Source organism: Cavia porcellus, unplaced genomic scaffold, assembly GCF_034190915.1.
Source record: "Cavia porcellus strain 051 isolate PalLab524CR breed Dunkin Hartley unplaced genomic scaffold, mCavPor4.1 scaffold_6, whole genome shotgun sequence".
In the NCBI taxonomy this organism is placed as follows: Eukaryota; Metazoa; Chordata; class Mammalia; order Rodentia; family Caviidae; genus Cavia; species Cavia porcellus.
The window spans coordinates 74,566,942-74,591,004 of NW_026947489.1; the positions used below are offsets into that span (position 1 = coordinate 74,566,942).

The following is a 24,063-nucleotide window of genomic DNA, read 5'->3' on the forward strand; positions in this document are numbered from 1 at the left end:
ATGCAGGTTCTGAGATAGGAGCAAGATTGTTTTGTTGAGAGAGTAGAAAAGAAGATCAGTAAGATAAGCATGGAGGCAACCAAGTCCCAGATAGGCCCAAGAAATTGTGCTTATAGTGCGATAAATATCAGAACTGAGACTTTGGTCTTCCCTCCATGTTCATATTTCATCTTCTTTTCATTGCACTCTGCTGTTTCCCCAGGAATTCTAGGTGGGCTGGACTTTCTGCATTTTGACGGGGGCTGGTGCTCCACCTGGTGGCCTTGGATGGGCATTTGGTCCAGTCTGCATTTGGGGAAATAAATGTGCTTCATCTTTAGTATTTTTCATGAAATCATTTAGATTTTCATTTACATGGATACCTTCAGATGTTGGGATATTTAAGATTGTAGACTGGCTCCTGTCTAGAAAAAGACTTCTGGTTAGAGTGGTTGATTGCTACCATGCAGTCATGGGGATGAGCTTCTTAATGAGGGGTTGTTATGGGTGGAGAAGGGTTCCTGGAGAAGATACCAGTTATGGGACTACCCTTTATGTGAGTTTTTCTCATTGTTGTTACGTGAGTTTTTCCCATTGTTTGTCACCTTTCCTCTTTATATTAGGACACAAGCAGAAGATACGAAAACAAGGCTGGCAGTTTCATCACTGGAATTGATGTCACCTCCAAGGTGAGACACATCATAATTTATTCAGTCTGATAAGCTAATAAACTTAGTGAACTTGGTCCGTAGGATAAACAGAAAAAGAAGTATTTTTTATCTCCTTTTTTCTTTATTTCTAGATTTTAAAAATTAAAAAACTTTTTGTTGTACAATGATGCTTCATGTATTCTGAAAACATCCAGGCATCATTTTGTGTTCTTTCATCCACAAAAAGATAAAATTACTTTACCTTCTACTCAGCCATTTCCAAGAAGAATGCTGTACCACAAATAGTTTTTTAGGGGCTGGGGATTTAGCTCAGCGGCATAAGCGCCTCCTTGTAAGCAGGCAGTTGTGAGTTCGATCCCTGGTACCGATAACAACGAAAAAGACCAAAAAAAAAAAAAAAAAATTAAAAAAAAAAAACAAATAGTTTTTTAAAAATACTGTCTAATCTGTCATAGCAGCTTGATCTGTAATCCCAGCACTTCGGTGGCTGAGGCAGGAGGATCACTGTGAGTTTGAGGGCAGCCTGGGCTACATTGTGAGTTCAAGACCAGCCTAAACTACAGAGCAAGACCTTGTCCGAGACAACAGCAGCAACAACAGTGATAACAGCAAAACCCCCAGAAAACAAAACAAAATACTATGCACATTCTTTAAAATTGCATGTCATTTCCATTTGAATAAAACAAAACATAGAAAGCACCTATGTTTGGCCTTTAGTAAGTGTTTTTATTTCTTACCAATTGTGGACTTAGAAAAATAGAACTTCTTGATTGTGATCTGCCTTAACTTTGAAGGCTAAGTCAACTGCGTTATTCTTAGCACCTGAGTATATTGCTTTTTATCTAGTGATTGCTGTTACCACAGCATCACTTTCATTTCTTCACCTCAGCGTGAATGAAATCTGGTATTTTCCTTGTAAACAGTCAGTATATGTTTGTGGCTTTAATCCAGGTTAGATATTTCCCGCTCACTTACATATGCTCAGTTAAGTTTGGAATAGAAGTTTGAATACATTTGTGAATAACAGTAATATTGCTATGTTGGATGTCTAAAAGCACAAATAAAAATGTCCTCTTATTTTTTTATGGCCTCTTATATTTTATCTGTATTTGTCTGTTTTTTTTTCTTTTTCTTTACAGTACTAGGGGTTGAATCTAGGACCTTTGTATTGATTTACATCCCCAGCCCTTAAAAAGTTTTTTTAAAATTTTGACGCAAGGTCTTACTAAATTGCCAAGTTCCTCAGACTGGGCTCAAACTGGTGATTCTCCTGCCTTACTATTCCAGAATGCTGGGATTATAGCATGTCACCACACCTAACTGTATCTTAAATTTCTTAAAGGCCAGAAGAAAGAACTGATGATTTTTAGACACTCAAAAAATTAGAACAAAGTGAAAATGTTTTCATATGGTAATTGAGAAAGGAGTAGACTTCTATAAATCCTACATCATTTGCCATTATATGAAACAGGTAAATGGGAGAAAGAACAGGAGTCCAGAGTTGGTATTTAAATTGCTATTAAAGGAAAATAGATTGCTGTTTGTACTAGGAGTACTTCAGTGAAGAAAATTAGCATAACATTGGCTACATAACTAAAGTATTGCTGCTTTACCATCCCCCAAGCTTTCTAGTGTCAGACCATTAATTAGTGTGGCAAAGTCAGTATAGTAAGTGAAGGATTCCTGAGAGCCACTAGAAAGCCTAAGTTGGACGTCGATTTATTTCAGCTCTCAAAATAAACTTAATAATACTGATTATTTTTTCAGTGAAGTGTTAGTGTGTGCCATGTAGAAATAAAAACTGGCAATTCTGTGGACTCAAGCCTAGACTAGAGGAGGGTTTTGGTGTTATTTTTAAATGGGAAACTAACTTTAGGGAGCGGACTGTCGGAGCAGGCATACTGTGAAAGAGCTTGATAGGTGTGATTACCATGCACAGAAATGTGAAGTGGTGGTGGTGGAGGTTCCTAGAAATAGCATGGAAATCAGAAGATCTGTCCCAAAATACCTCCAGCAAACGTTTTTTTACTTTAACGTGCCTCATTTACTATCCCTGGAAAATTGAGATGCTGAGATTGTTTAATTGTAATTGGTTGGCATAGTCGCTGACAGTCTATGTCAGAAAACCTCAGAAACACTCACTGTACTGCTTTTATGTCCCAGGCACAGTGATAGACTGTGATAGGATGGAGACAATACAAATTACAGGAGTAATAATGTATGTCCACATTAAATGTTAATATCCAATTCCTTGTAAGACTCATTCAGAGTTCCTTATTTCTTTGGTTTAGTTTAGGGTTGTTACTGATGTGTCTTACTGTGTTCATGATTTAACTTTCTCCTCCTCCATGTTTTACCTCTCTGCCTTTTTCTGAACTTTCTAGGAAGCAATTGAGAAGAAAGAGCAGCGAGCAAAGCGTTTCCATTTTCGATCAGAAGTGAATCTTGCCCAGAGAAATGTCGCTTTGGACCGAGATATGATGAAGAAAGGTACGTGGTGTTTGGGGGAGCTTTTCCACACTTCCAGGAGAGTGACTTTTCTCTGCACTGCCTCCTGCTTCTGTCTTTGCCATGTGTATCCTGTCCTCATCCAAGTACTTCCAAAGGAAGGGAATTGCAGAGTCCCATTATTAGGTCATCTGTGTGAAGTTTAAGATGCCATCAGCTGTGTCTCAGACATTAAAGCTGGGGAAAAATTGTCTTTCCTGAGGTGGCCAGAGAATATCACTAGTTGGTGGCAGAAATGAGATAAGAACCTGGGTTTCTCTGGACTCCTAACTCATTTTCTCCCATTATCATAGAGGTTTTAACTTTTCTTGCCTTTAAAGATAGAAACATTGTGTCACAGTGAGACCTTTAAAGGAAGTTGGAGCAGTTTTGGGATTGTTGGAGGAAAGTGTTCACACCTTTATCGATACTACAAATGCATGGTAAATGCAAGCCACCCGGTAATATCCTGTTGTCAGAGAAAGCTAAATTAAACCTTCCCTGGGTTTTAGATTTGCTTGCGATTGCAGTTGAACAGATGATTTCATTTTATTTTTATTTTTTGTCTTATTAGGATATTACGCTCCCTAGAAATCATCCTGCATTATCATTTGTAGTAATCTGCCCTAGTCTTAGCTAACAATTTATAAATAAAAGGGAAAATTACTCCTTTTTAAAAAGTGAATCTACATCTTGTTATTTCACTGTAATGTGAATCTGAGTGCAAGTCTTTCTTCTGTTGTCTTTGCAAATTTGTTCACAAAGGTGCTCAATGGATTATTCTCTGAACACATGTTAAAGGTGTGTGCTGTCCTATGTGAGTGAGTTCGTGTAGTCTTGCCTTCTAAAAACTAAACATGCCGAATGAATGGAAGGATAGCTACTGGTTTTTGGAAACTTGCTTTTTTACTAAACACTGTGGTAAGCACGTTACATATTTATTTCAGCATCCTTATAAGGGATGTGTGTGTGTGTGTGTGTGTGTGTGTGTAAGGAAATGGGCTCCAGAAGTTTACTACATTGCCCAGAGTTACACAGATGGTACAGGTAGAATCAGGATTCCAGCCCAGGTTTATCTGACTCAAAAACCTTGACCTTGATTACTTCGGTAATACATAGGCTCTGATTGTGCCCCTCCACAGCTGAGCCTACAGGGCAGTGTAGCTTGGATACAGTGTTCACCTCTAGAAGCTGCTTTACTCTCGTTCTGTCTTGGTGGGTTCAGTCAGGAGTACGACCTAGCTTTCCCTGCATCTCCTGGGTGGATTTCTGTTTCAGAAGTCCCGTGAAGGCTGTGAACAGCTGGTGCAGCTCAGCACTCTTGTGCCTGCACAGCCTGGACGAAGCAGACCTTTGCATTCCTCTCCTAGCCCTGTAGTTTCACTACTCCTGTCGACATCCAGTCCAGCCTCTAGTGCTGTTCATGCCTTTCGTTTTCCTCATTTGCCGTTCCTCGTCCATACCTCATCTAGTTTAGGTATCACTTCCTTCATGAGGCACTCTGGATCACACCTTCATAATCCTTTTTCCTGTTTTTACTACACTTTAGAGTGGCAAATTTTCCTGGAGTCTTTTGTGACTGGGGCGAGTTACTAAACCTTTTTACTGTTTAGTCTCCTTGTCTGTAAAAGGGGAATATGATATTAATAGGATCACTTTGGGGGTTAAGTTTTAATTTTTAAATGATTTGGGGGGGGTGAAAGTTTGGAAAAGCAATTCTGATTTCATAATCTTGAAGATAGTCTAAAAAAGACAGTAAGCCTAGCTGGGATGTCAGCTAAGAAATGTTGCTTATTTTAAGGAGTGATTTTAAAATGTGCCTTAGGCAGGATGGCCTAAGTTCTTAGAACAGTGCCTGACACATAGTAGGTGCCCTGTAAATATTAGTTCTTATCATTATCTGGCATTCTTTTCCTTGTAAGTTAGTAGTCATCTAATTGGCCCAACCTCTTGGGTTTATGGGAAAGTTGGAAAAGACATCTTGACTTCTGCAGTTATACCAAGCATTAAGTTATTTTTATTCTTAATGCCAACAACGATAATAAAATTCATTTGTTAAATGCTATGTTCCAGTTACTCAATTCCGTGGTTAACTTGTCCTTTCAACATTCCCATGAGAGAAGGATATTTGTTGTGTACAATTTACTGATGAGAAGACTAAGGTGCCGAGAGGGTGTGAGGCTTTCCTAAGGTCCTGCTGATCTTCCTGAAGCCTGTGGCTCTGATCATCCTGCCAGCATTCAGGGACACGGTTTGGAATGTTCTACAGCAGACTGTTCTGCATCGAGGGATTTGCTACTTCCGAATGACTCAGTGTGGGACAGCTCTGTCTCCTTAACTCCAAGATCAAATCTGTCATAGTTTGAAGGGACCTTCAAGGTCATCTAGACCACTGTGTTCAGCACAGGAAGCCCTTCGGGCCCTTTTGCCCTGCCCAAACATCCAGTGATAGTTAGAAGAACCGTTTGTGAAGAAGCCAGCTTTGTCTTTGGATGTCTCCTCAGAGGGGAGCATTGCTTTCTAGGATTTACTGCCTAGCAGTTGCTGTGTGACTCTTAGAACAACACTGTGAAGTTCCTTCTTTTGCACCACCCTGCAGGTCATAGATTCCAGCCTACTGCTTCTTTCTCAAATGTCTGCTGTATGTGTTGGCTTTCTGGCCTCTGTTTTGTGTTCTTCCCAGTTTCTAAACATCCTTCCCAAGATGAAAAGTAAGATTCTAGATATGACTGGATTTGTGAAGAGAGGGCAAGACCTCATCTTCATCTCTGGCTAGCCAGTTCTTAGTGTACTTACCTTTTGGTCAAAGCGCCCAGGTGTTTTTCCTGAAACGGGGCCTAAAAGTAGCCTTTGTTGGGAGGCTGCTGTAGGAGTTTAGAGTTTAAGGCTAGACTGGGCAACTTAGCCAAATCCGCTCTCAAAAAAGTCTCTCACCTTGCACTTGAGGCATTTGAAAAATTACCTTTTAGTTTATCCATATTAAATTACATCTTGTTGATTTCAAGTCCCTGTTTTTTCATCTTACTCTTTGGTTCACCCTTTAGATACATTCCTGTCCCTCCACTTAGTAACCATGGCTTCTGCATCTTCCTCCTGTCCTCAGTGAGTGTTGAACAGTTATGAACTATGTGCCAAGAAGCAAGGTGCTCTGTGTACAGGTCTTACTCTGTTATCAGTGCACATTTCTTCTTCTTGTCAGGAGGAACTGGATTGCATGCCCTAAGGAACTTGAAATAAGGAACACTATCTGTGCCCTTTTTTGAATTTATTGACTTAGTAACCCTGTCAAAAAGAAACGAGGTTAGAGTGCCTTTCTTCTTATCCAGCTTGTCATTTCCTATGGAAGGACTTGATTTTCTCAAGGATTCTAGAGTCTATGTGATGAGCTACTTTCTTTTTAAAAAAAATTTTGGAAACTGACAGTAAACTTTTCAGTCTGTGTCTGGAAATTTCCTTTTCCTCAATTATGAAAATCAGTATGAGATGAGTCCTTCATTAGATTTAAATTACTTCTCCCCTTCCCTGCTGCTTTTTATATGTTTATTTTAATTTAATTTTATTTTCGGTAACAAGATCTTACAATGCAGTTCAGGCTGGTCTTAAGCTCACTTTGTAGCCCAGCCAGTTGCAAATTTGCAACGATCTTTCTGCCTCAGCCTCCTGAGTAATTCTGAGGTAATTCTTGACTACAATGTTACCAAAAGCTAATTCTCACCCTGTTGCCTTCTGTCTTGTGTTCTGAATCTTCTCTAATGATGACTGTCCTGTAGCTAGTAGAGTGGCAAAATAGGTCCAGTGGATCTGCCTTTTTTCTTGCAGCATCTTCCCATAGTAGAACTCTTTACACACTTAGAAGAAAGAAAGCATCCTCACTTTGATGAGCCTGTTCCCTCTGGACTTCTCTTCATTAGATGTTTTACAAGCAATTCATGTTCACCAAAGATAATTGGGAAAGCACAGAAGAAGAAAAGTGGCCCACAGTGTAACCACCACACTGCAGTTGCCAACATATCATGCATTCTAATCTCTTCTGAGCATGGACTTTCTTTTTGTCTTTCCCTTTTTAGTCATACTGCGTTTTTCCTTTATGCTTGGCAGTCTCTCATCAATATTTTCTGTTTCTGTGTGGTGTCACTCTTTCAGGTTTGTCTGTTCTTGTTCTCTTTGTCATCAAAATTTACTGTTTATCTGTATCTCATATGTGTTTGTTCTTTGTGGGTATGCTCCTCTAAGTTGTTTTTTTCTTTGTTTGTTTGGGTTTTAAGACAGTCTCACTATGTAGTTTAGACTGGTCTTGAAATCACTGTGTAGCCCAGATGACCTTAAACTCACAGTTCTCTTCCTGTCTCAGCCTCCCTCGTGCTGGGATTCCAGGCATGTGCTGCCACACATGGTTCATCTAAGTTTGTTGTCTTGTATTTTCTTGGGGTCACCTTTCATATTGAGTGATTGTATCTGATGTCTTCTGACTTACTCATTCTAATTTGAAGCCTTGGAGTTGATTCGGGGTTTTAAAATCTGCTTTCCTAGACTTGAGTTTTTTGTTCTGTCTGTCATTTATTGTTTCAGTATTAGAGCCTGCAGGGTGACACCCTGGACTCTTGGCTTGCCATCGGCACTTGGTCTGTGCACCGGCCTTATCCTCCAGTGTGTCTCTTCACTGCCCGCTCAGCGCATGGCCCTTGCTCATTGGTTGGACCTAAGTCTAATTGCCTCCTGCGTTGCTCTGTTTGATAGCTCATAGTGGTACTGTCTCGAGTTAAGGGTCTTCTCCTTGGAGGTCTTCCACTGAATCTTTTTTTTAACCAAGTGCCCAGTTCTGCTGGGCCTTGCACTATTGGTTTGATTCTTTGAGACAGAACCTTTCTTTTCTCCCAGCTCATTGAGACTGATGCCTGTAGCCCGTAGGAACCAGAGATAATGCTTTTGCACACCCCTATCATACTTCTGCCTGCTTCTTTTGACCAAAATTATACCATGCCCAATTTTCAGTATGTAATTTCTATGTTTCAGTCCTTATATTTAAATTTTATTCCATTTTGGATAATAAGTGCCAATGTGAATGTGGAGAAAAGGAAACCTTTGCACATTGTTGGAAGGGCTGTAAGTTAGTATAGCCATTATGGAAAACAGTATGGAGGCTCCTCAGAACATTCAAAAGAGAGCTGCTGTTCCGCTCCTGATATATACCAGAAGGAGGTGAAATCAGTTGTCAAAGACATCTGTACTCCCTTGGCTGCAGCACTTTTGGCGGTGACTGAGGTATGAATTGAGCCAGTGAATGGGTAAAGAAAATGTGGTACATGTACAAACTGTGCATCTTAAAAAGAATGGAATGTGTCGTTTGGGGCAGGATAGCTGGGATTAGAGCTTGCTATGTTAAGTGGAATAAACCAGGCCCAGAAAAACAAGGGGCACATGACCTCACTCATATTTGGGTCTGAACTCAGGAGTAGAGAGTCAGGTAGGGTTCCTGGGGCCTGTGTGAGTACTGAGGAGAGAGGGAAGATCGCACTGACCTGGGTGCTAAGCCCAGACAGGACAAGGAAGTCCGGCCGTGGGCTGTGCTGCAGTGTGCCATGGAGAGCCTGCGGCTTCGGGTCTCAGAAGGCTAAGTTAGGAAAGGGCTGTGGATGCTTCACCTTAAAACAACCATGTGGATCTGAGGAGACAGGCATGTTTGACGCATCTTAACACCGCACAGTGCGTGCATGCATTGAGACATAACATGGAAACCATTGGTAACCCAGGTTGTATGTGTCAATTAAAAGCAAAAATTAGTTTGGAATAATGGACATTAACTTGACACAGTATTTCAGAAAAGGAAGGGATAGAGGACATGGTGAGATTATAAAGGCCCCAGTTTATTTTTTTTCTACTGTATTTTATATGATAATGTGGATAAACTGTGATTAATATAATGAGCCCCACCTGTTAGTCTCATAGCTCCTGGACTGTTAGGAACAGTGCTGTACCGAACGCCTTTGTGAGAGCTGCAGTGTGAGCCCGTGCATGTGATTTTAAGGTGGTGACTGGAGGACGGAATTCTTGGTCCTCCACATGTGCTATGTTTTGGTTTGCCCTGCAGGATGGCTGTGGAGTTCACACTCCTACTGGCAAGGGTGTAACTTCCTGCACACTGTCTTACCTTAGTGTAAATGTTCCTGATTAGTAGGAAGGTCAGTCCCCATCTCCTCATGCATTTACTGGTGTTTTGTATAAATTGCCTGTTTTTGTCCTTTGCTCATTTTTATTTTTATTTTTTTTATTGATTGGTAAGATTTCTTTACTCTTAAGTTTCATTTTTCTTTTTTGGTGGTACCTGGGACTCGACCCAGGACACTCTGCCACTGATCTACATCCCGTCATTTTTAAATTTCTGCTACGCTGCAGCTGGGCTGGAACTTGGCGATCCTTTGCTGCCTCAGTGTCCTGAGTAGCTGTTGCAGGAATGGGCTGTTGTGCTTAGCTGCACTGTCTTCACTCTGGTTTCATGCTCTGATACATGCCCAGGACATCATCTCTTTCAGATTGTCCCTACCACTGCGTATTTCTCTTTGACATGTATTAAAAACGTCTTTGAACCAGCTTGTCAAGTTCAGACAATAATTCTTTTGAGTCTGGTATTGCTTTGATTACTATAGTTAATGTGGGAAGAGGTATTTTACCAACACCGTTTGTTTTTCAGAACATGACTGTTCTGAAGTAAATAATTTTTAATATTGTTTGGTGAAAAAATTCAAAGTTTTAATTATTGTCTTTCATGTTCTTTTGGAATAACTGTCATTTTGGGGTGTATTTGTTTTCTAAGTAAACTCTATGTGAGCTGTTACTAAGACATATTAGTGAGATATGCGGTAACAGGTGGGGAAAGTCTCATCTTTTCTGTGTTGTTTTTCTAGCAATTCCCAAAGTGAGACTGGAGACAATCTATATTTGTGGAGTGGATGAGATGAGTACACAGGACATCTTTGCCTATTTTAAAGAATATCCTCCAGCTCATATTGAATGGTTGGATGATACCTCCTGTAAGTATACCACGTTTTCTGGTGAATATACCTGTATTTATGCTTGCTAGAGAGTTCCTACTGTCAGGTGTTGTACAGCTATGGTCCAAACTCCTTGTTAATTCCTAACCTCTACCCTGGGAGAGACAAGAAATTGTTCATTGTTGAGAACCAGCATCCTTTAGCCAGTCTGCCAACTCATGCCCATAGGCATTTGGAGTTGAGTTGGAGGCAGTGTGCCATGCTCTAAGAAGAACAGCTGCTGGCATCTGAGTCTTAGTGTACATTACTGGGGGCTCTGTACACCCACAGTTCCCCAGTAGAGTGGTGGAGCCAACTATATAGATTTTGGGTTGCATTTTTAGGCCTTTTGGGCGTTCTCATTGCTGTTTCCCATGTAGTTATGACAAGGGTTTTGCTCTGCCTCTGTCTCTGACCTAGAACTAGTCCAGAATGTTCTGACCTGGTAACAGCTGCTCACCTCTGCTGCCTTGCACTCTGCTTTCTGGGCTGTCATCTGCCTCCCCTAACCTGTGAGTTGTCCAGTTTGGAGCCAGCTGTAATTTCTAACTTGCCTGCCTGCTCTGTTTGGCTTGAGTGCTGGCAAGCACTTTGCTGGCTCCTTGTCCTGGCTGACTTCTGGTCTGGCTTTACTTGCTGCCAGCTGACTGACCTCTAGGTAGTGCACTCGGTGGCAGCTGATTTTCTCAGCTGCTCTCTGAAGATACTGATTTAATGCTTTCATTGAAAGAAGAGGCATAACTAAAGGTTTTTCTCCATTTTTCTTTCGTTTAACTTACACTCTCCAAATCAAGGTTTTCTAAAAAGGGCCACATAGCAAATAGTTTAGGCTTTATACCTAAATATAGCAAGTCCCCAGCTTATGACCGATTCTGTTCTGTGAAGACCTTCATGAGGTGGATTCATTCATAAGTCTGATGAGGTGAGTTACATCTTTGACACAGATACACAGTGTGTGTTGATTTGTGCTTCCTAGCAGTCCGCTCCATGCCACTGCTTTCCTCTTGCTTCCGGACACAGATTGAGCTCTGCACTGTAGTACACTGTTGCGCTGTACGCTCAGCAGCACAACTGTGCCCAGGCCTGACAGATGTGCGCACTGCTTCTGCGGTTTGTTCGCACCTACAGATGTTCTGATGTGTGAGGGCTGTTCATATCTGCAAAAGCTCAAAACTCAGATGTTCGTAATTCAGTGCAAAAATTACTGCAAATCTGTTACCAAGAAAAATAAGTAACAGGCGAAGGGGTGGATTCGGCCCTGGGTGGTAGCTTGCTAGCCTCTAAGTCATCACCTTGGATGTTAGATTTGGAGGGATCATTAGAATTACCTAAGTTCAGCTACTTCATATTTTGTGTCAAACACTGAAAAAATGAAAAATGAAACTGGTAAAACAGAGAAAGAAAATTATTTGGCCAAGGCTACATAGCACATTAATAAAGGAAGTAGGAGTCCTCAGGCCGTAATGTCCTGAACTGAACTACAGGGAAAACTATTTTGAGAAATACCATTTAAACAGAGTTAGAGTTTCTTTTCTACAAGACCTCTCAAAGCTTTTTTTTTAGTTCATTTCCTTAAGTTAGTTGCTCCCATTGTACGCTTCCTGTGTTTACCTTTGCTGAACACACCTTATGATGTGCAGGCATCATATAGCATGGCAGATGGTGAAGAACACAGAGAGCTCCCTGCAGGAAGCAGTAGCATTACAAATAATTCAGATTTGTTTGGCAACTGTCATCATCACGAACTGTTAACATTCTGACTGGCATAATGGTCTGCACTTGTGGTCTTAGCTACTCAGGAGGCTGGGGCAGGAGATTACTGGAATCCAAGAGTTTGAGACCAACCTGTGCAATATAGCAAAACGCCATTAAAAAGAAAAGAAATGTTAACAGTGATGGTGCTTTCTGTGTTCCTCTAAGTTATAGCATGTAAAACCCTTTTTCATGGAATGCTTAAAACTAGTTTGTGTATCACAGCTTGAAAATGCAGTTCTAGACTAAGTTCTTCAAAGAGATTTTGGTATCACGTTAACTTTTTCTCGCTAGGTGGTTTGCACACTTACTGATGACAGTCTATAGGTGAGTGACTGTGATGCAGAATCTGCTCTAAAGAAATTGACCATTTGTAATGTTTTCTTTCGCACCTTGTTTTAGGTAATGTGGTCTGGCTGGATGAAATGACAGCCACACGAGCCCTGATCAACATGAGCTCTCTGCCAGCGCAGGATAAGATAAGAAGCAGGGGAGCCAGTGAAGACAAGCCCTCTGAGAAAAGCAAAAAAGGTAACTGAGCTGTGAGAAGAAATTTTGACCTGAGAGACCTGTTCTTTACACTATCTTTTTGGGGGCTTGTGGGTTTCTAAGAAGAAGATTATATAGTGTCTCATCGTTAGATATCGCTGAAATAAACTGATGTTTCGGATCAATAATAAGTAGAAGTAGAACATGCTAAACTTTTAGCACTGTGTGAGGTGGGCCATGGTGGCGCATGCCTGTGATTCCAGCACTCAGGAGACTAAGGCAGGAAGATGAGTTCCAGGCCAGCTTGAGCTGCACAGTGAGTTCCAGGCGAGCCAGGAATACATAGTGAGATGCTGTCTCCAAACATGAAAAGCTAAAAATAAAAAAAATTTAAAAAACCAATAAAATCGTAAGGTGGAGAGTTATGTTAAGGCTTATCTTCTGCCTTACATTCCATTTTAGACAAGCAGGAAGATAGTTACGATGACGATGAGGCGGAAGAAGGAGAAGTGCAAGATGAGAACTCCAGTGACGTAGAGGTTAGTAATGGGGAGGAATATCTGTAACATTTCATTGTTAAAATAGTGCTTATTGTCTGTTTAAAGATAAGGCTCGGGGCTGGGGATTTAGCTCAGTGGCATAAGCACCTGCCTTGCAAGCAGGCAGTCGTGAGTTCGATCCCTGGTACCGAGAAAAACGAAAAAAAGGCCAAAAAAAAAAAAAAAATCTTAAAAGATACGGCTTAAAGACTTAACAGGTTGTGTTCTTCCTCTGTGTTTTCTGGGAGATCTTCTGAGGGTGCACTAGGCTGTTATTTTGAGCTGTGTGAATGTCACAATTTATCTTGAGATGTTGGAATATTATTCACAAGTCTGCCTAAAAAGTGGTTTTATTGGGGTTGGGGACTTAGCTCAGCGGCATAAGCGCCTGGCTTGCAAGCAGGCAGTTGTGAGTTCGATCCCTGGTACCAATAAAAAGGAAAAAGACCAAAAAAAAAAAAGTGGTTTTATTGAGAAATACTTTGAAATGTTAACTAATCAGTAAGATTAAGAAAAACCAAGTAGAATTAGGGGTGTCATTCAAGGGTAGCATACCTTCTTTCTATGTATGAAGCCTTGGGTTTGGCTCCCAGCACCACAGAAAAGGAAAAAAGGGAAAAAAAAAGGGGGTGGCAAGTTACATATTTCCTAATAGGCTAGCTGCTATAGTTGGAAATATTAGGCTGTATTTGTTATAAATGTTAAGTACCTAATAGGAACTAATCTTGGAAGTACTGTAGTTGGATCATCAATCAAAACAAAGTTCTCACCATCTGAGAAACCTGCCTCACAGCAGGCAGACAGACGGTACACAGATGTGTGGGTGCGGACGATTGGGGATGATGTGTGCTTTCAGGAGAAGTAAAGCAGGTTAGCCGGATAAAGGGAGGGCCGACTGTTCTAGACAGAGTGGGTGGGGACCATCTCTGGCTCTGAAGTCTGACAGAATCAGTGCTGTAATGCTGATGGTGTTAGAAGTCTACTGCTTTCTTAATGGTAACCCCTCTTAAATAAATGCTAGAAAGGCTTTCATTTTTACACTGAAAATGCTCTTTTGTTTTTAAGTTGGACACATTGTCTCAAGTAGAAGAAGAGTCTCTGTTGAGAAATGATCTTCGTCCAGCTAACAAACTTGCTAAAGGAAACAGGTTATTCATGAGATTTGCTACGAAAGGTAAAGTTGATATTTGATAGTGATTTTTTATTTTCAGTGAAAATAATTATTGAGTGATAGCTTCCTCTTTTGGATAGGAAGTTGTCACAAAGTTTCCTTTAAAATATAATCTGTGTTTATAAAATAATGGCTTACAGAATGAAGAAATTTCTGACTGCATATTAATCATTTGTATACTTTCATTTTTTCTGGCTAAAGTAAGTTATTTTCTGTTAGAGCTAGTTTGCTCTACGTGCTTTTCAAGCAGCTACATGAACTATGAGGTTTTTTTTTTTTTTTTTTTTTTTTTTAACCCGGGATCGAACTCACGACCGCCTGCTTGCAAAGTAGGTGCTTATGCCGCTGAGCTAAATCCCCAGCCCCGAGTAATATATTTTTTAAAATTATTCTTTTAAATTTATTATAGTAATATCTTTCTAGATAAGCTTTTTAGGACTGGTCTCTTTTTTTTTTAATTTAAAGAAAGATTAAAACAGAAAATAGGTAGAAATAGTATATACGTTCAGAGAAAAAAAACTAAGAAATCACTAGTTGATGTTGTCGTTTTACAAATAGTTGTTCAAGGTACAAAAATGGAACATGTAAAGTGGGAATTCAAACAGAGACTGCAAAAAGTTCTAATCAACTGTCCAACAAAAACTTAGTAACATTGTTGTCAATCCTATACATTTAAACATACATGCAGTTATCCATATCTTCATTTATGTTTAGATTAAACAAACTAAAGCAGGTTAAAATTATTCTGAACAAAGAATAATAGTATTGTTGGATTTCACATCATGACACTCCGTGATCAGCACTGGGTACTGTAGTGTCTTCTTTTTAAAACTGAATTTAAAGAAAGACTAAAAAAACAGAAAATGGGTAGAAATAATACATAATTTCAAAGAAAAAATAAATGGTAAGAAATCAGTAGTTGATGATTACAGATTGTTTTCTTACAAATAGTTATTCAAGATACTAAAGTGGAGCATATAAAGTGGGGATTCAAACAGTGAGATTGCAACCAGTGCTGTTCAACTATCCAACAAAAACTTAGAAATATGGTTATCAATCCTATACACTTAAACATATATGCAGTTACTCATATCTTTAATTATGTTGACTTTGAATAAACCCAAGCAGGTTAATATCACTCTGAACAAAGAATAACACTATTGCTGGGTTTCACATTATGGCACTCCAGGATCAGCACTGGGTATTTTAGTGTCCTTTTCCTCAAAGTATCTGTTCATTTCATCATGTGTCGTAAGATCAGTTCTCATAAACTGTTTATAGATTCTACACATGCATGAGTCTTAACATGTATATATATTTTTTTAATTTTGAAAGTAGTAAAAATGCAACAGCACAAACAGAACAAAGCCAATCGAGACAATGCAGTGAAATTGGTACAGGATTTCACAGTAGGATACTGGGATAGTAGTAATAAGTTATGGTATATCTCTTTAACTTAACAATAGTTGTCCAGTCAATTACGTATTATAAAGTCAAACCAAAAATAGAACATTGTAAAACCAATTGAAAATACTGAATAGAGCAAAAGAAACATAACAAAACAGTGAAAACAACCTATGCCTTCAAACAGAAGATAGAAGGAGATCCCCCATATTTACTATACTGCATATGGTCATCCTCCCAAGAGATATTGAAACATCTATCCCCAGTAGCTAATCGGGGAGGGGGCAGGTGGGAGAAGGGTGCTTGATTTTAAGCTCACGTGGCAGTAGGCTCACAGGTAATGGTTCTTCTCCAGGCCCAAGCTGCAGGTGCTAACCAAGAGGGTGGGTGAATAAGCTGCCTGAGTAGGGCTGGTCTCTTCCTCATAAGACTTGGTGTGCAATGATTTTTGGTGGTTACTATGGTACATATAGGTAAATGAGTGTGTTTGTATGTGTGTATCTATGCGGGGTGTTCAAATTTTATACTAAATGTTTAAATTTTAAAAAATTTAAAAGATGTTATCATTAATTTGCCTCAAAATACTTCCCTCACTTCAAACACATCCAATTTTTCTTGTCATTTTCTGAATCAGTTTGGGAAGTCCTCATGCAGGTGTGTCTTTTATTCCCCCTTAGTTTTTTTGAGAAAGAATCTCACTGTGTAGTTCAGGCGGGTTTGAACTCTTTATGGAGCCCTGACAGGTGTCAAATTCATGGCAGGTTGCAGATGTGTGCCCCTGCTAGGCATCATGTGTATCTTCATTTGTGCCATTCTGGCTGCTTCCGTGTCCTGAAGAGTCACAGCATTTATCTTTCATGACCATTTTGTCTTTGAGGAGGAACCAGGCCCAGTGAACAAGGAAGATAAAGACACACTGTAATGTTTTTACAAGCCTGCCCCTCTGCCAATGGCACTCGGCAGCAGAAGTCACTGTGTTTTTATCCCTGTCTGCTTTAGAAAGTGTCAAGAATAAAGGGATAAGAATCACTGAGGGGAAGTATTTTGAGGGGAATTAATGGCAATAGATGATATCTTTTAAAAATATATAATTCTTCATTGCATTTTTTAATCTCATATATAGATTCATTGTTTTATGGAGTATACCTCAATTTGGACTTGTTACATGTTTTCTCCTGATTAAATTTACATTGTACATTTGTGGCAAGATTACTACAGAAGCGCTGTGCATTGTGGTACATACCTATAATCCCATGTACTGGGGGCTGAGGCAGGAAGTGTACAAATTCTAGGCCAGCAATTTGATAAGCTCCTATCTCAGGGAGGAGGAAAAAAAGAATACTGCAGAAGTGATAATGGGTTGTTTTCAGTGCATCATACCAAGAAGTATATGAAATTTATTAATCCCATTCCCCTTAACTTCATTTGGTTAAAGTAATAATTATTAGATATCTTTTTTCCACTGTGAAGCTGCTGTTTATAATTTTAAAAGTGAATGTCTGTTTCTCATCATATTTAAATGCAAAAATAATTTTAGCATCTATTAATGATTTTCTGACTCCATCATTTATCATTTGGCAGGCTGTTGTAGGGAAGAACTTTGTCCTTTTACCTGTTTGTTTACTTTTTTACTTATATCAGTTTAGACTAGTGGATTCTTATTCAGTGAGTTATTATCCATTACTGTCATTATTTTAATTTACAAATTGTCTTGGATTTGGCCATGTCCCTTCAAGCTGTGTGTGATATGCCCTGTGATTCTTTGAGTACTTTCTTTTTAGCACACAAAACATCTCTATACTCAGTTTGTACTTTACCTGCCCCAGATCTGGAATCAGCCATTTCTTCAAGGAGTTGGTAGGCATGGTTTTTTGTTTTTGAGGGTTTGGGGTATACACACACTGGTCCAGGTCTGTTGAGCCTTTGCAGTCAGCAGTACCCAAGGAACTGTTCAAGGCCTTTGTGTTATGTACTTCATTGAAGAGTGTGATCACCTTTTCTTTCTCTTAACTGGCCTTAATGTGACAAGTATGGTCTTTTCCACATATATTCGTTTGAGTGGCTACTTGAGTGTGTGTTAAAAGTATAGTATTGTGCTGTTTTCTTTAAGCCATTTTGAGGAATATCACAATAAGCCAGAAAAAAATATTTACCAAAATATGGAATTATATATAGTTTGATTCTTTAACCCTTTTTCTATGTTGTTGAAATGTTTGTTATTTAGAAATACCAACTTTCAGGCTGGGAATTTAGCTCAGCGGCATAAGCACCTGCCTTGCAAGCAGGCGGTTGTGAGTTCGATCCCTCGTACTGATTAAAAACAAACAAACAAACAAACAAACCCACCAACTTTCAGAAAATACGAAAATACCATCTCTTCTAAAAACCTCTCGTTATGCCTCTTAGAATCTTAAATCTTGTGTTGTGTATTTTTAATAGTATTTCCTGTGCTGAGTTAGTCAGCTCCTAAATAGCAGCTTAACCTCATTCATCTCTGCTTTTTGCTCTCCTTCCTTCATACTCAAAGAAAGAAGGAATAGTTAGAGCGTGTTTTCCTTGTTGTTGGGAGACACACTGATCTGATGCCAGCTATGGAGTCTCCCATCCTCAGGAAATCCTAGGTGACTGTTATAATTAATTTTTAGATGACAAAAAGGAACTTGGAGCAGCCAGAAGAAGTCAGTATTACATGAAATATGGGAATCCCAATTACGGAGGCATGAAAGGAATTCTTAGCAACTCTTGGTGAGTCTAAAACCTTATAGTATAAGTTTAAAGAGAATTTAAGTTTTCTTTAATCTTTCAGTCAGTATTTGGTAGTGGAATGTCAAAACCTCAAGTGGAAAAGACAAGAGGGAAGGATTCAAGATACTTAACTGTGGTAAATGATAGGAGTATGTTTCGTTTTCATTGAAAAGATGTATGTCTCAGTGTCTAACACTTTCAGTGTGTAGTTGAAACGAATTGGTGGATTTCACGATCCTCCCTGTTGGTTTCTGAGTACGTGTTTATTTTGGCATTGTTGCAGGAAGCGAAGATATCATTCCCGTCGCATTCAGCGGGATGTGATTAAGAAGAGAGCCCTGATTGGGGATGATGTTGGCTTGACGTCATATAAGCACCGACATTCTGGTAGTTGCCTGCTCAGCTCTTGGGTAGACACATGTTTGGCTCTCGAAATCGTAAATTTTATTCTTAATGCAGTCTTTTAAGGTTCCAAACTTTATCATCCTCTCTTCCTTGCCCTCACCCTCTGCCAACATATAGGAAAGTAAGTCAAGTCATAGTTAATTTTAAATTGCCCATGCAAAGAGGTCAAATTACTTTATTAAAGCTATTATAGTGACAAAGTCCAAATGTGACATAGGGCAAATGAAAAGTTTTCTTGGAAACCTAACTTTTCTACTGTAACAGCTGCATGCAAAATATTTTAAATATTTTATCAGATGGGCTGATTTTGTGTTCCTTTTCTGACAATGAAAATGCTGTTTTGAGTGCTGTGATGCTTTTTGTCTTACACATATGAATGCCTTAGAAATGTGGGTCATCAGGGTTTGGATTTTTTCCCTCTCTTTTGAGCAGACTATAAAATAATAATTTTCATTATATTTTATAATGTTTTTATTCTGAACTAAATGTGTGGAATTTTCTATGTAACTAGTCAAATTATATAGAACTTCTTTATAGAACTAGTCAAGTCAGCATATAAACAGTAACATGCACACACAAGTATCATTGGAATGGGACAGGAAGAGATGAAGTCTATATATTTTTATTTAATGCATATGTACAGAATTATATATTTAAATTTGCATATCAATCCTATTACATGGTTAATACTATCAATTTTAGTTACTTTTACTTGCATCATCTGTTCTGTATGTTCGTATTAAGAATTAAAAAGCAAATTTCCATAATTATAGCACCCTAAAGAAATAACTGCTTTCATCTTCTCATTTGTCTATTCTCATAATAAATACAATCCTTGAAACTATGTATCTTATCTTCAGTTTTTCCACTTACAAGAATTCTTCTGTGAACTTCCATGTCAATAGTTGGTTTCCGTTGTATGGTGTGGTTATGTGCTTTGAAGTCACCGTGAACTTTGAATTAGGAAGTAATTGAACCGGGGCTGGGGATTTAGCTCAGCGGCGTAAGCGCCTGCCTTATAAGCAGGCAGTCGTGAGTTCGATCCCTGGTACCGATAAAAAGGAAAAAGGAAGTAATTGAACCATACAGTGTCTGGTCACACTATTTTTATGAACTAATAAATATGTAACTTTTATTTTTCTGTTTGAAAAATACCTTATTTAATATATATTGTTGGCTAATGTTGACTTCACAGCCAATAGCAGTATTCTTCAAATCCAAATGAAGGTTTTCTAACATATATTTTCTCTGTAAGGCAGATCACAGCCTTCTTTGACTTAACATTACTAAACAGCACTTTAGCACTCTGTTTGGGGGTCATTTTAAACAGTGAAGTCAACAAAAATGTGAACAAGGCGGCAGTCGGCAGGCTGTGAAAAGGACTCTTTCTTAAACTGAGAGATAGACAGAAAGGTGCAGTTCTGCTTTTCCTCACCTCCCCTGGGGGCAGGCTCACCCGAGGACTCAGGTTTTGTTGTTGTTCTGTATGTGTCCACAAATGATCCTGAAACCACCTTGAGGACTGATTTAGGAGTTACAAATGAATTTGGCAAGTTTGCATTTATAAAACTTGTGAATAATAAAGATTGACGTACACTTTAATGGGCTTAATAGGGTTCCATCAGGCTGTTAGACCGTCTTGTCCCTGACCATTCTGCTAAAAGCATCAGGATGGTACCCAGCTTGCCGGTGTTATAAATAGTGCTCCAGTAGAATCGGGGAGGATTTGTTCGTTTTCACCAGTGTAGAATAGAAAATCATATTCACCAGTGTTAGTCTAAGCTTTTCCTTTTTTTTGGTTAAATTGTTTCAGGATTAGTGAATGTTCCTGAGGAACCCATTGAGGAAGAAGAAGAGGAGGAGGAGGAGGAGGAGGAGGAGGAGGAGGAGGACCAGGACATGGACGCGGATGACAGAGTGGTGGTAGAGTACCACGAGGAGTTCCCAGCTCTCAAGCAGCCCCGGGAGCGGAGCACGCCCAGGCGATCCAGCGCCAGCAGCTCAGACTCAGATGAAATGGACTATGATCTAGAGCTAAAGATGATTTCCACTCCTTCACCGAAGAAAAGCATGAAAATGACCATGTATGCTGATGAGGTCGAGTCTCAGTTGAAAAATATAAGGTAAAGTGTTTTATCCATGCTAGCTTTAATTTTCTTTTTTTAAATGTGGTACAGAAGATTGAACCCAGAAATTTGTGTTTGCTGGGCAAACATTCCCACTGAGCTAAACCCCAAATTTAATTTGATTTTAAATACTAAGTGTAAACTTAATTTCTTTTAATTTTATAATCACTTTTATTTATTCTAATTTCAGTCCTTTGTAGGCGTTTAATACCAGCACCTCAGTTTTCCTCTGTCCAAGCACTGGTGCTTGTTATGTGAACTGTAAACAGCCCACAAAGCAAAACTCACCCACAATAACAGCTGTTAGAAGTTGGGTGATAGCCTTCCTGTTATGTGTATGCATATGAGCAGTGTATGGAGAAACCACGTACCTATAGTTGTATAAAAACGAAGCTATGCTCCTTATATTGCTTGCAGTGTGCCTTCCTATTTATTAAAGTGTAGACACCTGTTAATTTTTCAACCATAAGTAATTCATTGTTTGAAAGTAAATCTGGGAAGTATTGTTACTCACATTACTACCTGTATCACCATCAGGTGTTACCATTATTCCTAATCTTTGCTGATTTTGTGAACAAAAGTTGTATAGATATTTTAATGTGAATTTCTTTTGTTAATAGTAGGGATGAACAGATTCTATGTAGAGCAGGTAGTATATCCATAACTCTTAAGGGTTGAATTTTAGGGATGTTCTGAGACATCTTTGGTCATGTGTTGGGGGAAAGGAAGGACCTTTTAAAGTGATGTGCTTGGATGGCCTATTTGCATCTTTAGTTGTAGTATTCACAGGACTTACAAACAGTATGCTGATGGAATAGTGCTTATACCCAGCATGATAGCAGGTTTCTTTGACAGAGAAGTCTGCCCTTTAAAGAAAGATGTGGTACCCTCTGTGGCGTCATAAGTACAGCCAGACTGTGGCCTGGGTGAGCAGAGAGCCCGAGCTCTTACAGCCTCTTCTTACTGTCTGTCTCAGGAAGAGGGGCCTCGTGGGTAGAACTGTATGGGCGTCCGTGTGGAAACAGCAGTTCCTGCTTGCCTGCCCAACCCTGTCAAAGCAGGTTGCTTAAGCAAGTTACTGTCGGGATTACTGGGGCTTGGGCTGCAGGTCAGTGCAGAGGTGCTTGCATAGCGTGGGTATGGCCCTGGATTGAGCCCTCAGCACCACTGGGGAAAACAAAAGGATGTATGTCTTGTGTAGACTTGGTAAGTGCATGCAGACTATTGGATTGGGTTTTTTCCAAAACAGGAGATTATTGTTCGGTTGTTGTCTACAGTTACAGTTGGATAACTTTTTTTTTATTTTTAAAAAGGAACTCCATGAGAGCAGATAGTATATCCACAAGTAACATCAAAAACCGAATTGGTAACAAATTGCCGCCTGAGAAATTTGCAGACGTCCGACACCTCTTAGATGAAAAACGTCAGTACTCACGTCCACGGCCACCAGTCAGCAATACTAAATCAGGTACTGTTCTTTTTTGTGTTCCTGGAATTCATTCTGAGTGCCAGAGAACAAATTGGGGTAGGACAAAGTTGTGGGATGGCATGTTGCTATTCAGAGTGGATTTAGTCGTCTTCATCACATCTAAATTGTAATTGCATGTTAAGAAAAAATAATCAGACTTTGGCAAAACTATTTTTTAGTATTTTGCCCGAAACTGTGGTTTTACTCTGTAAACTGTTGGTATAATTTACATATGAGAATAATAGAAATGAAGTGGGAGGTTGGAGAAATGATTGTTTATGCCTGCAGACTCTCACGTTACAGGTATATGGCTGTGTTTGCCGTGAACCATGTGGGAAGTCTTCGCAGGGCTACAGAAACACTGTCAGTTCACCAGGGAAACTGGAAGTAAGACTTCTTGGAGAAAGTAGCTTTAGAGCTGGGCCTTGGAAGGGGAATGGCATCTTGGTTGGCAATCCTTATTTTTTTGTGGGTGAGATGGGCCAGAGCTCCAACACACAGCTCTGCTAATCAGTTTGTTGCTGGTGTTGCTGCCACTATTAAAGGGTATTTAAGGATAGGCAGCTCTTTGAGCAGGTTGAGGAAAACTCACTTGGTTTGGGACATTGCTTTTTGCCCGTCTCATCATAGCTAATGGTTAAGTTTATTGAAAACTATTCACATTTTCAAAGATTGGTTCTGCACTTGGAGAGCCTATAGTATTGTTTATTAAACTGAAATTTATAAAACAAGATAAAAATGTGATTCTGCTTCAGAAATTTTTTTCTGAAACAGTCAGCTCAAGGTTTTTGTTTGTTGTTTTTTCTCCTTCAAATAGCTCTGGCGTCTCAGTTTCCAGAGGGAATATAGGCCAGTGACAGAGAAACCCAATTCTGTCAGGCTCTGTGTTGTCACTTGGGGAAATTCGGTTCTAGGTCCTTTAGAGATCTCAGCTTGACAGTGTGGCAAGTGAAGCATGTATACTTAGTCACAGTAGCACTTTTTTTTTCCCAGATATACGCCAGCGGTTAGGAAAAAGACCGTATTCTCCAGAGAAGGCTTTTATTAGTATCCCAGTGGTTCGGAGAGAGCCCTCTTCAGATGTACATAGTAGACTAGGTGTTCCCAGGCAAGACGTTAAAGGCCTCTATTCTGATACTCGGGAGAAGAAATCAGGTGAGTAACATGTAAAACTGAAGGAATGGCAATCGGGAAATAACAGAGAACAGTAGGAATAGCATAGATCTGCAGGCTGAAAGAGCACAAGCCAAACAAAGTGAGTTTTCCTCTTCTGTTGTCATTGTCCTGGTCATCAGCGTCATCATCATGCTAATACAAAAATGTAGGAAGTGGAAAATAATGCACACCACTGCTTCTTTCAGTGCAGCACAGATCCTTCCTAGTTTCCCGTGTGCATTTCAGACATCTCCACATACATATCATGCCCTTTTTGTACAGCATTTTATCATAGTCATTTTTCCATGTTACATTCTTTGTAAATAAAACTTTTAATCACCTTAGTAGTACCTTGGTTTGTGAGTGCTTTTGTTTGTGAACACTTTGGTTTGCAAACAAGTGTTTGGCAAAATTTTGTTTTCCGTTCACAAACGCTCCATTGGATGACACAGCGGTGGCCATCTGTCCCACACAGACTTAGATGTGGCCATGTTCACCAAAATTGTAGAACAAATTAAGTCTGTGAACTGAGGTACCACTAAATGTGCCTCTAATATGAAAATTCTAAGCACATATCTCTCTTTTGTTAATAAAATAAAAAATTAATGGGTAGTGGGTCAAAAATCTAAAAGTAGTTTGCGATG

The 24,063-nt window shown here is 39.5% G+C and overlaps 1 protein-coding gene across 4 annotated transcripts in view; it reads left to right on the top strand.

Moving 5' to 3' along the window:
• Ncbp3 (nuclear cap binding subunit 3) overlaps nucleotides 1-24,063 on the top strand; it is a 35,535-nt gene that overhangs the window by 1,449 nt on the left and 10,023 nt on the right. For 3 of the 4 annotated variants that reach the window (XM_063251022.1, XM_003469652.5, XM_063251021.1), the window contains exons 2-12: nucleotides 603-668; nucleotides 3,035-3,140; nucleotides 10,040-10,165; nucleotides 12,320-12,448; nucleotides 12,869-12,945; nucleotides 14,011-14,119; nucleotides 18,166-18,265; nucleotides 18,549-18,652; nucleotides 20,484-20,793; nucleotides 22,110-22,264; nucleotides 23,258-23,419. In XM_063251022.1, the coding sequence (XP_063107092.1) occupies nucleotides 603-668; nucleotides 3,035-3,140; nucleotides 10,040-10,165; nucleotides 12,320-12,448; nucleotides 12,869-12,945; nucleotides 14,011-14,119; nucleotides 18,166-18,265; nucleotides 18,549-18,652; nucleotides 20,484-20,793; nucleotides 22,110-22,264; nucleotides 23,258-23,419 (1,444 nt within the window). The remainder of the gene's footprint in view (nucleotides 1-602; nucleotides 669-3,034; nucleotides 3,141-10,039; nucleotides 10,166-12,319; nucleotides 12,449-12,868; nucleotides 12,946-14,010; nucleotides 14,120-18,165; nucleotides 18,266-18,548; nucleotides 18,653-20,483; nucleotides 20,794-22,109; nucleotides 22,265-23,257; nucleotides 23,420-24,063) is intronic. The other variant, XM_063251020.1, reaches the window with a different exon arrangement.